The following is a 14,964-nucleotide window of genomic DNA, read 5'->3' as shown; positions in this document are numbered from 1 at the left end:
GTATGACGCATACGGTGACGAGGCAGATGCGGATTCACTGTAAATAGGTCTGAGGAAGTACCTATCTTTCATCGGTAAAACAAATTATGGGTTAAAATAAGTTGGATGAAATTATCGATTATGCAAACACAAAGTTATGCTTTACTTATACATAAATAATAAATATATCATAAACTTTCTCGCTTCATTATGAGGTACGTATATTAATTAAACTTATATACCTACCTAATGACGATTTTGCGGCTATTTCGACTGTTCGACAGTACCTATTCACTGCACAGCCATGGCCCAAATTTATTGAACTTCGTTCTTTGATAACATAGACTATAGTTTTGTAGATGCAGACTCCAGTCTAGTCCAAGTTCCGTGCATATCTGTCTTACAAATCCATTTCATTAACCATGCCAATGCCAATGTCCCCTCCCCTCCCTCCCGCGCTCTATGAGTCATCAGAAGGGCTCATCTCAAAGGAAAGGATCATCCGTTCTAATATTCCTCAGATGTGCGCATGGGTCCGTGTGAAGGTCGGACAGACGAGCTCGCCATATAATCACGGCTCCATCGGCGGCCTGCTGGCTCGCCAGACACGCACAGTGCACACTGTACACTGCACAGTGCACACTGTACACTGCACAGTGCACGTCCTCCAGTGCACGAGTCATCTGCAGTGCACGGCCTTCAGGGCATGCGTCCTCCAATGCACGTCCTCCAATACAGCGGGCGAAATAGAATGGCTAGTGGCTACCTCATATGGCTACCGACTCCATCCTTGAATACATAAATCTCATGTAATAATTTCTGGATGCCAACCAAATTGGTATGAATGCTTGCTATCCATATGACATAAAATAATAGCCACAGCCCATAGCAGCTCCTGAGGCAACGAAAGCCCATGACCTTTGGACCATTGTTACAGTTCCTTCTCGGTCACGACCTTGAACGTGACCTGGAGGTATAGATAATCTGCTCGGGGCTTGTGACCACCCCCTGTCGGTGTACTGTAACACGTCGATAGCCGTCGTGCAGCAGCGCTCTCACAGGACTCGGGGACGCAGCGGGGGAGACCCGGCAGAGTACAGAGATGCAGAAGCCTACCAATGCCGCCGCTCTGCCCCCGACTCTGCTGTTATCGACTCGCGGAACGGTCGGCACATGATGCAACCCACAACTGCTGACCGGACTCGCTCAGAAAAAAACAGCAAGGCCCCTGGCCCCTTTCATGGCCCCGCGGACCGCCGAATGCCGAACATCGCAGGGGACGAGCGAGGCATACCGTCAGCTGCAATGAGACTCCTGTTGATTTCTGATGACTCCCAGGTAGTCATGAGTGCACGTGACCCCAACATGACCCGACCTTCGCTCTGAATACCCGATAGTTTGGGGGCCCTCTGGATTTGGTGCCGGGTCCGGATTGGACGCGGGTGGGGTTGACGAGCTGAACTCATAAACACCCGAGTTGCAACAAAAGCCGGTAATTCGATGTCGAATTCATCCCATGAGATGAGCATGGCAAACGAGACTATAAAATCATGAAAACCAAATGACTTTGGTATCGCTATAAGCGACTAAAACAGCTCGGAAATTCGTACGAATGTGTAGATAAAACTATCCGGATTGTGCCGCAAACTTTCCTAAAATTAAACGACACGTTCGGGTCAAAAGTACATACTGAACAGTGAACAATATACCAGTTGGCGTTCGGTTTGAAATGTGTCGCTATGAAGGCAACATTTGGATTCTCGCATATTATATCCGCAGCAATGGACACATAAGTGAGCCTATCATCGTTCCCAGCCATGTACCTATAATTGATCTCCACAATACATAATCTCCCAATGTACCCTATAACTATATGCGCTTATGGTGTCGATGAATTGCACAAAATACATGATCCATGAGGAAGCTCTGGGCGACAATCAGCAAAAGCTGGAAACAGTTCATTAACGTTTAAATATGACATTAAATCCAAGCTCCCCCCCCCCCCGCTGTGCGTTTCACCAGCGCCTCTTTTCGTGCAGTTTTATTGATCGATAAAATCATAGATGTTGTTACTGTTCTCCATCAACTGCCGCTCATCTGCGTGTAAGACCTGCAGCAAACACCGTGCACGGTTCTTCAGCCCCGAGCCAGGCAGTCAAGTATGTCTGTCAAAACCATCAGTAGAGCCCGGGCCGTCGAGTGAAGCCATCATCGGGCTGCTGTGGGCAAGACTGGCTGTGTTTGCAGCTCCCGTGACTGGCGGCTGATGTCACCCCGATATACAGAGCTCGCGGTAGCGTGTTCGCGCTGATGTTTCCATGATGTTCGCGCTCGTGTTTCCGCCTTCCTCTGTGTCCCAAACAAACGAAGGCGTTACACACTTTCTCGTGCATTTGCAGGAAATGAGTAATGACAAACAAGAAATCGATTTGTTTCGTCATGTTTTCCTGATCAATAAGAGTAAGCAAACTGCTTAGTTTTAATGACACAAACGCACGCGAAGAGGACAAATCGTAATTAGTTCTTCTGGGAACGATCCCAAGTCGGCGATAACCACTTTGTCGATCAAATTCACCGATAGCATTTTATTTCCCGATTCGCATTAGCTTGTTCTTTCCCAAATCGTCATCATCCGTCGAAATGCCAGCAAAGTGGAAGCCCGTGCCACGAGGGGCAATGAATTCAAAGCTCGTGTAGTATTCATGGGAATTCCTTCGCCCACAAGCCGGGGGTACCGACACAGCATTGAGCATTGATTGCATGTGCATTTCTGTACCGTCGAGCACGCCCAGCCGCTCGCCTCTGTCGGACTTCAGAACCGGCCGGGCCAGGCCGGGAAGGTCACGGCTCCCTGCCTAATTTGGCCTGGAGATCGCTGCCAAGCCGCGTCGCGCATGAATCAAATTCAGAAGCCACTGAAATTCCACAGAAGTCGTCAAGCTAGGACAGGAGCACTTTAGAACGATCTCTGCCAGACACCTGCAGGTTTCACGGGTTACACCTGGATAAAGACGGCGCTTTGACCCAAAGACGGCGCATATTGGAACGAAAACTGACGGAGCACACTGCGAACAAGCGAAAAAGGTTTAATGCTTGCTGATTTAATCGGGACTTTATGACAGAATCGCAGAAGCCTCTACGTGAGAATTCAAGTTATAGTACCACCACCAACGACCCGACCCGACTCGTGAAAATGAACCACGATAGCGACCTGCAATTGCAGCGGGTAATTACACTATGCAGCAAGAAACCATCACTGTAATTCTAAGGTTGCAGTTTGTTTATGCATTGTAGATACTACATACCTATGCCGATTCATGACCGAGATGCCGCCGTCTGGGCTAGCTGGTTGATAGTGGCGTCATCCCGCGTCCATAGTAAACAAATCGAGCTGGGCGAGAGTTGAGACGCGATTGAGAGATGACCCATGCGGCCAGTGTCTGCGACCATATCTGCTAAAAGCGGCTTTCATCGTTGCCAGCTCCTGACTGCGTCGAGCGCGAGAGCCGTGACAATTCACGGCAGTGGACAAATCATGTGTCCCCAAGAGTAGTAAAGTAATCTTGCCCAACAGGTCATAACTGCCCTTTCCATACGTCATGTATAGGACACAGTGTCCAGTGTCCACTGTCCAGTGGGGGCTTCATAATTCACAGGCCTTGACAATACACCAGCCCACCCATCCTTCACAGTACGAACAGAACGGTACCGTTTTCCGCGACGGTCGCAGTGTCGGCTGACACCACAGAGGCGCTAATCAACTCATAGCGGCGACGCGGCTATGGAAGGTTAGGACCCTGCCAGGGCGCCACCGAACGTGACCGTGGCTAATCGCCCCATCGACAGACGCAGGGCAGCCCTCGGAGGGGTGTCTGGGAGGGCGCGGGCCGCGGGACCGCCGGGCCGTCGACTGGAGTGGCACGAACGGCAGTCGTCGACGGCGACGGGCGGCGAAAGGGTCGTAGAGTGAGCGAGAAGTTTCTAGAGCGTCGAAAGAGTGTAGCGTAACTGTGGGAAGTGTCTCAGTGATCACCACAGTTCGTCCACAAGGCAAAGTCAGAAGTCTCAAGAAAGAAAAAAGTTCACCGACGGTGTGCACGTTACGGCCGCCCGTACCCAGGGCAGCGTCCAGCGGCCAGGTCCGGCCAGCCAGCGCTCGCTCCGCTGCACCACTACATTTCACTGCAGCAACAGAGCGGGGAGATCAACCGCCAGAGGATTGCGGGTCCGGCACACTAACGCCGACCCGGCAGGTGAGGAGTATCGAGCACGTCTCGGGCGGCACCTACCACAGCGGGGAGTGGTTGGCATGGCAATACGGCGGTATCACGGAATCATACCGACGCGCGCCTATTCCGAGGTGTACTCAGCGCAGCCGTTTACGTAATCGTGCAGGGAGACGCGTAACACGGTATGCCTGTCATGCAGGGCCGTGCTATATGGTACCGTCACGCGCACTATGCGTACTTGGTCTGCGCTGACTCCGCGGACAACCTCCTGTCGTGGCAAAGTAGCCCTACTACACGCAGCACTCAACGGCTGCCAGCGCACCGCGCCATCTAGCACCACGGCTTCCGTGCTAGGCTCGGCCCCGGCGGACATTAGGTCCGCCGCCGACGCCTCGGCCCTCTGCAACTCAGGCACATACATCGGTCCGCCGCCGACGCATCGGCTACTCTGCAACACGATACATCAGGTCCGCCGCCGACGTCTCGGCCCCTCCGCAACACGGCAAGAACATGTACCGGGTCCGCCGCCGACGCCTCGGACCCTCTGCAATACGGTAATAACTCATACCAACACGGTAAGAACTCACAACGGGTCCGCCGCCGACGCCTCGGCCACACTGCATCTCATCCTCATACATCGGTCCGCCGCCGACGCCTCGGCCATTCTGCAACACGGAATGCACATACATCGGTCCGCCGCCGACGCTTCGGCCATTCTGCAACACGGAATGCACATACATCGGTCCGCCGCCGACGCCTCGGCCATTCTGCAACACAGAATGCACTTACATCGGTCCGCCGCCGACGCCTCGGCCACTCTGCAACTCAGGCACTTACATCGGTCCGCCGCCGACGCCTCGGCCCTCTGCAACACGGTAATAACTCATACCAACACGGTAAGAACACACAACGGGTCCGCCGCCGACGCCTCGGCCACACTGCATCTCATCCACATACATCGGTCCGCCGCCGACGCCTCGGCCATTCTGCAACCTTGAATGCACATACATCGGTCCGCCGCCGACGCCTCGGCCATTCTGCAACACAGAATGCACATACATCGGTCCGCCGCCGACGCCTCGGCCCTCTGCAACACGGTAATAACTCATACCAGCGCGGTAAGAACACACAACGGGTCCGCCGCCGACGCCTCGGCCACACTGCATCTCATCCACATACATCGGTCCGCCGCCGACGCCTCGGCCACTCTGCAACTCAGGCACATACATCGGTCCGCCGCCGACGCCTCGGCCATTCTGCAACACGGAATGCACATACATCGGTCCGCCGCCGACGCCTCGGCCCTCTGCAACACGGTAATAACTCATACCAACACGGTAAGAACACATAACGGGTCCACCGCCGGAACCTCGGCCACACTGCATGTCATCCACATACATCGGTCCGCCGCCGACGCCTCGGCCATTCTGCAACACGGAATGCACATACATCGGTCCGCCGCCGACGCCTCGGCCCTCTGCAACGCAAGCACATACATCGGTCCGCCGCCGACGCCTCGGCCCTCTGCAACACGGTAATAGCTCATACCAACACGGTAAGAACACATCACGGGTCCACCGCCGGAACCTCGGCCACACTGCATCTCATCCACATACATCGGTCCGCCGCCGACGCCTCGGCCATTCTGCAACACGGAATGCACATACATCGGTCCGCCGCCGACGCCTCGGCCATTCTGCAACACGGAATGCACATACATCGGTCCGCCGCCGACGCCTCGGCCCTCTGCAACACGGTAATAACTCATACTAACACTGCATACTGCATCTCATCCACATACATCGGTCCGCCGCCGACGCCTCGGCCATTCTGCAGCACGGCATGCACATACATCGGTCCGCCGCCGACGCCTCGGCCACTCTGCAACTCAGGCACATACATCGGTCCGCCGCCGACGCCTCGGCCATTCTGCAACACGGAATGGACATACATCGGTCCGCCGCCGACGCCTCGGCCCTCTGCAACACGGTAATAACTCATACTAACAGCTTACTGCATCTCATCCACATACATCGGTCCGCCGCCGACGCCTCGGCCATTCTGCAACACAGAATGCACATACATCGGTCCGCCGCCGACGCCTCGGCCCTCTGCAACACGGTAATAACTCATACCAACACGGTTGGGGGTCCTAATGGGGTCACGTTCAGCGGCGCTGGCCGCGGGGTAAAAAGTGGTCCGCTGCCTTCAGTCGCTGACCGTCAAAAGTCGCACAAACGCCGGGGGACGACGGTGCGAAACTCGGCTGTAAAGGAGAGTCGTACCCAGTGGCGCAGCCAGGGGGGGGGGGGGTCAGAGGGTCAGCTGACCCCCCCGAAATTTCTGTCAGGGGCCCGCTCGAGAGAGAGAGAGAGAGAGAGAGAGAGAGAGAGAGAGAGAGAGAGAGAGAGAGAGAGAGAGAGAGAGAGAGAGAGAGAGAGAGAGAGAGAGAGAGACAGAGAGAGAGAGAGAGAGAGAGAGACAGAGAGAGAGAGAGAGAGAGAGAGAGAGAGAGAGAGAGAGAGAGAGAGAGAGAGAGAGAGAGAGAGAGAGAGAGAGAGAGAGAGAGAGAGAGAGAGAGAGAGAGAGAGAGAGAGAGAGAGAGAGAGAGAGAGAGAGAGAGAGAGACAGAGAGACAGAGATAGAGAGAGAGGGGGAGAGAGAGGAGAGAGGTCCTAATCTAATCGGACGAGACCGCTTCGAGAAATGCCTACTGGAACACCACGGGTGAGGGGTCGGCCTGGGGCCCCAGGTGGACGGGGCCCGGGCCCCGGGTGGATGGGCCCGGGCCCCCGGTGGATGGGCCAGGGCCTCACGTGGATGGGTCCGGGCCCCCAGGTGGATAGGACCCGGGCCCCCCTGTGGATGGGGTCCGTGCCCCCGGTGGATGGGTCCGGGCCCCCGGGAGAACAGATCTGGGCCCCCGGGTGGATGGGGCCCGGGGCCCCCGGGAGAACGGGCCCGGGCCCCCTGGGTGGATGGGCCCGGGCCCCCGGGTGGATGGGGCCCGGGCCCCCGGGAGAACGGGTCCGGGCCCCCCGGGTGGATGGGGCCCGGGAGAACGGGCCCGGGCCCCCGCCGGATGGGTCCAGGCCCCGGAAGAACGTGCCCCGAGCCCCCGGGAAAACGGGTCCGGGCCCCCCGGGTGGATGGGGCCCGTGGCCCCCGGTGAATGGGTGGATGGGGCCTGGCCCCCGGGAGGACGGGCCCGGGCCCTTGGGAGAACAGGCCCGGGCCCCCTGGGTGGACGGGGCCCGGGTCCCCCGGTGGATGGGTCCGGCCCCGGGCCCCGGGTGGACGGGGCCCGGACCCCCGGGTGGATGGCGCCCGGGCCCCCCTGGTGGACGGGCCCCGGAGCCCCGGGTGGACGGGGCCCGGAGCCCAGGTGGACGTGACCCGGGCCCCCGTGTGGATAGGGCTCGGGGCCCCGTGTGAATAGGGCTCGGGGCCCCGTGTGGATAGGGCCCGGGCCCCCGGGTGAATGGGGCCCGCTAGGGTGACCCGCTTGCTCCGCAACGCGAACAAGGGGTATTTTCGATGGTGAGCGTTTGGTTGGTCGTGTCCGTGGGTTATGTATTCATTTCGGTCGATTGCTTTTTGACAGCTAAGCATTTTGGTTTGGGAAAAAATATCCATCGCATCGAGGTGCTCGTGTCTGATAACCATGCGTTCTACTATAGAACATACCAAGTGTATTATAACATAGGCTGACGTAGGTTATTGAAAAAATGAAAGCCATTGATGAATTACTATGTAGAGGTTGGAAACATATATACTTGTAAGAATATTGTTGCTCGTCATGCAAAAGCGATGATTGGATATTGGACAAAATTGAATGTTATTTCCAACTATGCCATTTTCAATAGTCAAACGTACCAGGTTGTGCAGCAATACCCGTGTAATTAAGTAAGTCATGAACAAATACCATTTTCTCCAGCAATTTGTTCCACCTTGTTTTTGATCAATTAGCTTTTCAGAATTTTTCCATGAGAGGCGGTACATTTCTCTTGCCAACAGGTGGTGTTTGAACCCGGCACCCGTTCCGTCTGACAGTCACCCGAAAATAGCATTAAGTCCAAAATACGTCCGAAACGTCAATTTTTCAAGCATAAGTGCCCTCATGGGCGCACGTGGCGCGTGCCATCCCTGCACCGCTCACCATTCGATAGCCCGTTCGATTCTCATACACGATACTGTGTTTCCCATGCCGATCGGACCCACGGTTACCGAGATACTGCACGGAGACCGGACCCGTGTCGGGCAAATTTAGCCATTTTCGCTCAATTTTGCAAGCCGATTTATACATGTAAAGTCTATGACGCGAATTCGCACTTTTTGAGCACGCACCATGTGCTCACCGCCAGTCCGATCCAGCTGAGACCCCTCACAGGCACGTTGCCCATCCTTGTTCTATAAGTTGCGCAAATTTCAGCGCACTAGGTGCAACGGTCTGGCCCAGGGCTGCGGAGTCGATGGATTTTAGGGTGACTCCGACTCCGATTCCAAATCCGGCTTCAAAAATCGTCTCCGACTCCGACTCCAACTCCGACTCCGACTCCGGATGGTTCTAATAAAATCCATATCCTGATATTGAAGTTCATTCAGGTCGGGTCAGGTCAACCAGTAGGGGTCCTGCCGGGTATTCTTAGTACCTACGTGTCAACCGCCTCTGACAGCTTCGTAACATGTTACGAAGGCACCAAAACTACTTCTTAAATGTTCAAATGGTTGCTAAAATCGAACTCAGCTCCAAAAAACTAGCCTAGAAACATGCATAACTTGAAAAAGTGTACCGAGGTCATCATAGGTCAATGACCTGACCTGACCTGACATCACCCTTATGCATGGGAGCAACATCAAATCACATGTTTGAACGCTTGAAACCACGAAAGGACTGCAAACGTGCGGCTAATGAGAGCCGGCATACGCCGAACCGCGATTCTGGCCAAACATGGTCTCGGAAAGTAGGTCAAAGGTCATTTGGGTCAGGGTCATGAAATTTCTAGGGTAGGTGTCAAATTGATCAACGCGAGGGTACTGAAAGTTACGTCGCGATCAGCCGCTTTTTACACGAGTTATTCGTGAAAAAAACCTTAGGGGGTTGCATCAACCCCTCCCCCTCCCCCGTGCCGGCGAGGGTTAAAACTTTTTAAGAGCAAATTCACGTAATGAAGAAGAATAAAGGCACAATCTACTACAGCAGCTAATAGATGATTTAGGACAGGCACATGGGACTACTTAAATCTTGTCCGACAGAAGCAGGCAACAGTTCCGATTGCCTATATGCTATGCATGTTGCGGAAGGGGCACATTTCGGCCTCGAAAGATACGAATTCATACGTCATAGTAGCATATTTCTGTCATGGTCAATTTGCGCAAAAATGGAACACCGGGTGATTACCGAGCTATGGTTCTATCCAAATGTTCTGATTCAAACTCGCTCAGGGTTGTCGTGCAGTTAAAGGGGCCCGCTCAGCAGAATGCGTATGAAATATGGAGATTCTGAAAAATGGGTGGGGGGCCCGCACACTAGGGGGCCCGCTTTGAAGGCGATGACCCCCCCGAAACGAGATCCTGGCTGCGCCACTGGTCGTACCCATGGTGCATTGTTTGGGACTACGGCCGGTGTGGACTTCAATGACTGCTAAGTTAATTAAATGAAAAAATGGCCAGTCTTCCAGCGATGTGTTTTGTATAGCTTGGGGATACAAATAACAAAGTAACAATATGCACGATACAGGAGAAAAAGGGAAGACGAGGATTGACAACGTTAAACACATATTACCTTAGCCGACGGGGTATAAATCGGTAACTCCAGCTAAAATATCCAGGTATGAAATCAGTCTCTTCGGACGCCAATACCCTACCGCGGAATCAGGGACCAACTACAGGGTGGGGCAGCATAATCGGGAATAAATATCAAACGGGATTATTTGGTCATGAATTTAAAAATACAGCTCCAAGCACTATTTTAGCAACATCCCATCAATTGGTCACCTTTTACCTATCTCTCATCCTATGTGACCGCCCTCGGCGTCGATGACCTTCTCAAGGCGGGTCCAAAAGCACGCGCATGCACGTGCAACCTCCTGCTTGTCCATGATCGCCCATCAGCATCGTACCTTGCACTGAAGACCGTCTTTACTGATGATAAGTTGTTCATTAACCTTCTACCAAAAAACGCTCCATGTAAAGAATTTGGTCGGATTTAAATCGGCGGAGTTGAAGGACCAGAAGTTTTTGGTTCATCTCAGGTGGAGGTGCCCTACACAATAACATGTCGTCCTCACTGCAGTACCAGCACGGACAGAGTCCTCGTAAGACGTGATCTGGACCGTCAGTGATCCTCTGTTCCGACGGCTCCACATGAGTCTGCCACAGTGCGGATGTATTTACCAGAGGTGCTCATTTTATCTGGGCTCGATGAAGTAGGGTGCACCACGTGCACCTCCCTTGAAGACCACCCATAGGTCCATCACCCCAACAGGATGTTTACTTTGCATGACCGCTGGAATATTCTCGATACAATCCCCTATATGGCTTGCCATTCTTTTTTGTCGTATTCCAGTCGGTGGTGAGATTTTTGGTCGCTGAAGTTTTGAACATTGTTTCTTTTTAATATGCTCCAGAGCGTCTTCCTTATATTCAAGTGAGTCATCTGTATGTCCTCTGCTAAGAGTTATTTTACGACGATTACGTTAACCTTTTGTCCTAAGTATTCCCACACAATCCTTATTGTCCGTGATAACACGTTGACCTGTCCATCAACCTTTACGTGGAATTGCAGGGGTTTCAACAAAATGTTCTTGTTTTACTCGTTTAACATTAGTGTCTATGGGCGCGCGCAAAGCACTTGGAGCACCGTCGAACTATTTTGCTGCTCTTTTCCAGGAGGTTGCATGCTCATGGATGTAGTCATGTTAGATGATGCACAACTTTTGGGCGTTTCATTGCCATGCTATAATTTATCAAAATAATGTCATGCCTACTCATGATTAGAGCCCAAAAAGCATTCCCGATTATGCTGCCCCACCCTGTATGTGGAGACCAGCTGATCAATACATCTCTAATGCATAAAGATATTAATAATATAATATGCATGCAGTACATTTATATGACCCTTGACCCCCAGTGAACCTTGACCCCCGGGCCACGTTTCGCTCCGCTAGGCCTCTATGCCGACAGCGGCAGTGCGGCGACTGGTCCGGCGTCGTCTCGGCGGCCGACGCTATCTCGTCTGTCCAGCGGATATCCTGACTGTCGCCACCCCGCCCCCCTCTCTCGTCCCCCCCAGGCAGCGCTCGTGGCTCTGACTCACTCCCCTCCCCGTGCCATGACACCGTGAGGACTCACGGCTCACGAGGTCAGCTCAGTCAGTCGCGGGAGCTCCAGACAATACGCTCCATTGGGGGCTGTATCGAATGGCCAAAAGACGGACACTCTTGCGCCCACAGAGGTGATTCGAGTCGTCGACATGCGGTATGCAGCTTAGTTCTCTCGCAACTCGCGAGGATGCAATCCTTATCATTGTCTCATCCCTGAAGCTCGCGTGTATACCTACTGCGACACTGGATGCAGTCAGGACAATAAAATTGTCAGCAATGGGTAGTTGGGGTGCACGCTAACTGGCCGTTTATTGGAATGACACTGCCATTCCTATGTTGGAAGGTCAGCACTCTGCCTCTGATCAGCCCCATGACCTCGGCACTGGGCGCTAGGCAGTGCACGATATATAAACCGGCGCTTGATAGTTAATCGTTCTTCAGACCCGATCTCTGGCGCTATACACTCAGCACTCAAGACCTCAGCACTCGTCCCTCGTACTTATGTAGACACTCGTATCTCGCCCTTCAGCTCCTGCCGCGGCGCCGCGCCGGCCCGTGTCCACTGCAGCGTGACGCGGCATCCATTGACCCATCCTCCGCGCCCTGGGTCGCCTGCAGGCTGCCGCGGATGAGGCCATCTCGCTCCCCGCCGTCCCTCAGTCATTACTCGGACCGGCGTGTCCTTCAGCCCGCCCGGCCCGCCGGCCCTTAGAGTACACATAGCGACGAATACGTGACCCGAATTCGGCCGGCCCGTAACGCCGTGGAGAACGGGCGTCGTTCCGACGTTTGGTGGTGGCCGGGGGGTACGTTTAACGCCGACTGAGAAGCCCTTACACGCACGTTGAAGGATGTTTAGTGAGTGGCTGAAGCGATAAGCTGGCTCGGTTGAGACGGGATCATTCATCAAAGCATCGGAAAGCTTGTAAGCAAAAGCCATAATCCGCCGCATCCCCTCAATCATTCATGGCCATAGAGACTGCATCTTTGATTACCGCATCATCAAAGACGCATTAAAGATGGCAAGTCAAGTGCATATTCACAGCCGATCCAGGGTTCTTTTCCTGAATCTTCATTTAGGTACCCTTAAAAAGTGAGAGCAATATCATGACAGACAGCGGTATCGTCTGTTCCCCGTTTCCCATTTTCTTTCCAACAGAAATACGTTTATCTACTCTGTGACGTGCATTGGACGAACCCGGACACAAAAAAATAAAACTCCTCTCAGCACGTAGGCACCAACATAAATATGCGTGTGCGTGTGAACCGACATGCCTGAACCGCACCATGTCAGCTTGCCGCAGAAGCCACAGTGAAACGTGCATAGGTCGCCTTGCCGCTGAGAGGCCGGGCCCCACCAGCAGGTGGGGCAGGGGCACCCGTAATACGTATGTGCGACGCCACGTGTTGGAATGTGCCCGGTGGGCCTCGGCGCTGGCTCGCCGTGACGCCATCGGTGATCAGTGGGCAGTGGTCAGCGGCGCTGAGGCGTCACTGGGGCGTGCTGGCCGGTGGTCATGCGTGACAGAACAGTGATCAGCAATGAAAAGACCACTGGTCAGGGACGGAAAGACCAATAGTCAGGAACGGAAAGAGAAAGATCAGTGATAACTGATGGAATAAAACATTGGTAAGGGACGAAAACACCAGTAGTACGGGACGAAAAGACCAATAGTCAGGATCGGCCACATATAAGTCCGTCCTGTAAGGCTGGGAAGTGGAGGAACCCCACAAGGTGAGTAAACAAGGTGAGTAATATTGCAACATGGGGAACCAGCATCCAACGATATGATTCAACCCGCTCGCCGGGCCATGGCGGGGCGCTCGTCCAATGATCAGTGCAGGATGTTAGAGCCTAGAGGCCTGAATGGTGTCCATCACCACCGCGCTGAAGGTCAACTGAACCGCCGCCCCGCCCCGGTGACCGATAGCTCAATTCGTGTCACACTAACACCCTGGGAGCGGGGTTCCCCGGTGTCACATGACACTTCCAGGCACCCGGCGGCCACCCCGACGAAAGATCACGTGACTGACCGCCACCCCCTCCCCCCTCCCGACTGGGTCACACGGCGCCCCGGACCGCCTCATGCCTATGACCGTGACCATCTCAGTCGCATGACAGATATTGTCTGTCATCTGGCCATGGATGGTCGGCTGGCTTCACTTCCGGATTCTCGCTTGCGAACTTTCAACCAGAAAATGACCTTCTTAGAAAAGGAATGCGTCAATCGTGCCCCGAGGCAGATGGATCCCAGCTTCCGGGATCTGGAGAGGGATCCCGGGCGAAGTCTTCACCCCGGAGGCGAGACATGTGAAGGGAACAACGTGGATGCCTTATAGTACCCTCGGGCAATGTTAGCCAAAGCGCCAGCGGTCGTGTGCAGCAACAATCGACCTGCCCGGCCACATTGGGACGGTTAGATTATGAGAGTCGTGTGAATTTCGTAAATGCGACGGGGAATTCGGCCTGGGCCTTTTTTTCTGTGGGATCGAAAAAAAAAACGGAACGTTTTAGAGAAAGTTCGGAAGGACGTCGTTTATAGGTCGGCTGAACGATAAAACCCGATTTAATAAACTCGTGTTATAAGAGACTGAGCAAAAATGAAGATGGAATAGCCGAGTATCGCGCTATCATGTGCACAACAGTTGAATATGTAAGAATTGTATGTACTCATTTTCCTTTCCTTTCAAAACGTATTGTCGAATGTCGAACACCACCATCGAATAGAAATATACCGAGACAATAGCGTGGATATTGGATCAAAATTTGGAACAATAGCCAATACGATTGAAAACTTTCCGGGAATGAAAGCGTCATAAATATGCCCTTCTTTAGGTACCGGCAAAAATACGCATATGCCTTGAAGTACGCGAGTGCGCCGACAAATAAAATTGTTAGCACACACTCAATGTATGAGATGATCAAGTCAGCGGTAGCCGGTAGCACTAACTCGTAAACATGCACATCAGCCTCTAGCGCCGATTATGCAACATGCATGCCTTGTCGAGCCTGTTACGTGTTCATCCGACGAAGTATAAGCTGCACGAATTTAATTTTAATTCAGTGGCGGCGCTGAAGACTTGACAGGGCAAGCACTAAGCAGGCAAAGTGACTTCGAATACACGGCACAAATTATGGGTTCCTGTGCACCGTAAACAAAACACGGCCAAAAAGAGGGCTCACGTAGTTTTCGAGAGATTCTAATCGAGAGTAGGTACTCACCTCCGACGAAATTTCGCACGGCTATCTCCATGCTCGCTCCTTTGTGCTCTCCCGTTGGCACGCGACCGCCCGCCGACCCTGCACCACCACAACTCGGGTCCCTCTGTCGGTACACCACCTCCCGCACCGCTGACACCGGCGCCACTGACTCCCGGCGCCCGGGCGGCCGGCTCGGCGGGGGGGCGGAGGCCCGCCGCCAGCTACCCCA

General features: G+C 53.8%; 1 protein-coding gene across 1 annotated transcript in view; it reads right to left on the bottom strand.

Annotated features, from left to right (window-relative positions):
* LOC122376144 (proline-rich protein 36-like) overlaps positions 1-14,964 on the bottom strand; it is a 23,998-nt gene extending 9,034 nt beyond the window's left edge. The window contains exon 1 of the mRNA XM_043355859.1: positions 14,757-14,964. Coding sequence (XP_043211794.1) covers positions 14,757-14,787 — 31 coding nt within the window. The 5' untranslated portion in view covers positions 14,788-14,964. The remainder of the gene's footprint in view (positions 1-14,756) is intronic.

The sequence above is a fragment of the Amphibalanus amphitrite genome, unplaced genomic scaffold (assembly GCF_019059575.1).
Source record: "Amphibalanus amphitrite isolate SeventyFive unplaced genomic scaffold, NRLGWU_Aamphi_draft 002030F_arrow, whole genome shotgun sequence".
Taxonomy (NCBI): Eukaryota; Metazoa; Arthropoda; class Thecostraca; order Balanomorpha; family Balanidae; genus Amphibalanus; species Amphibalanus amphitrite.
Note: the sequence above shows the minus strand (reverse complement) of the source record. Positions and strands in the feature narration are given on the sequence as shown.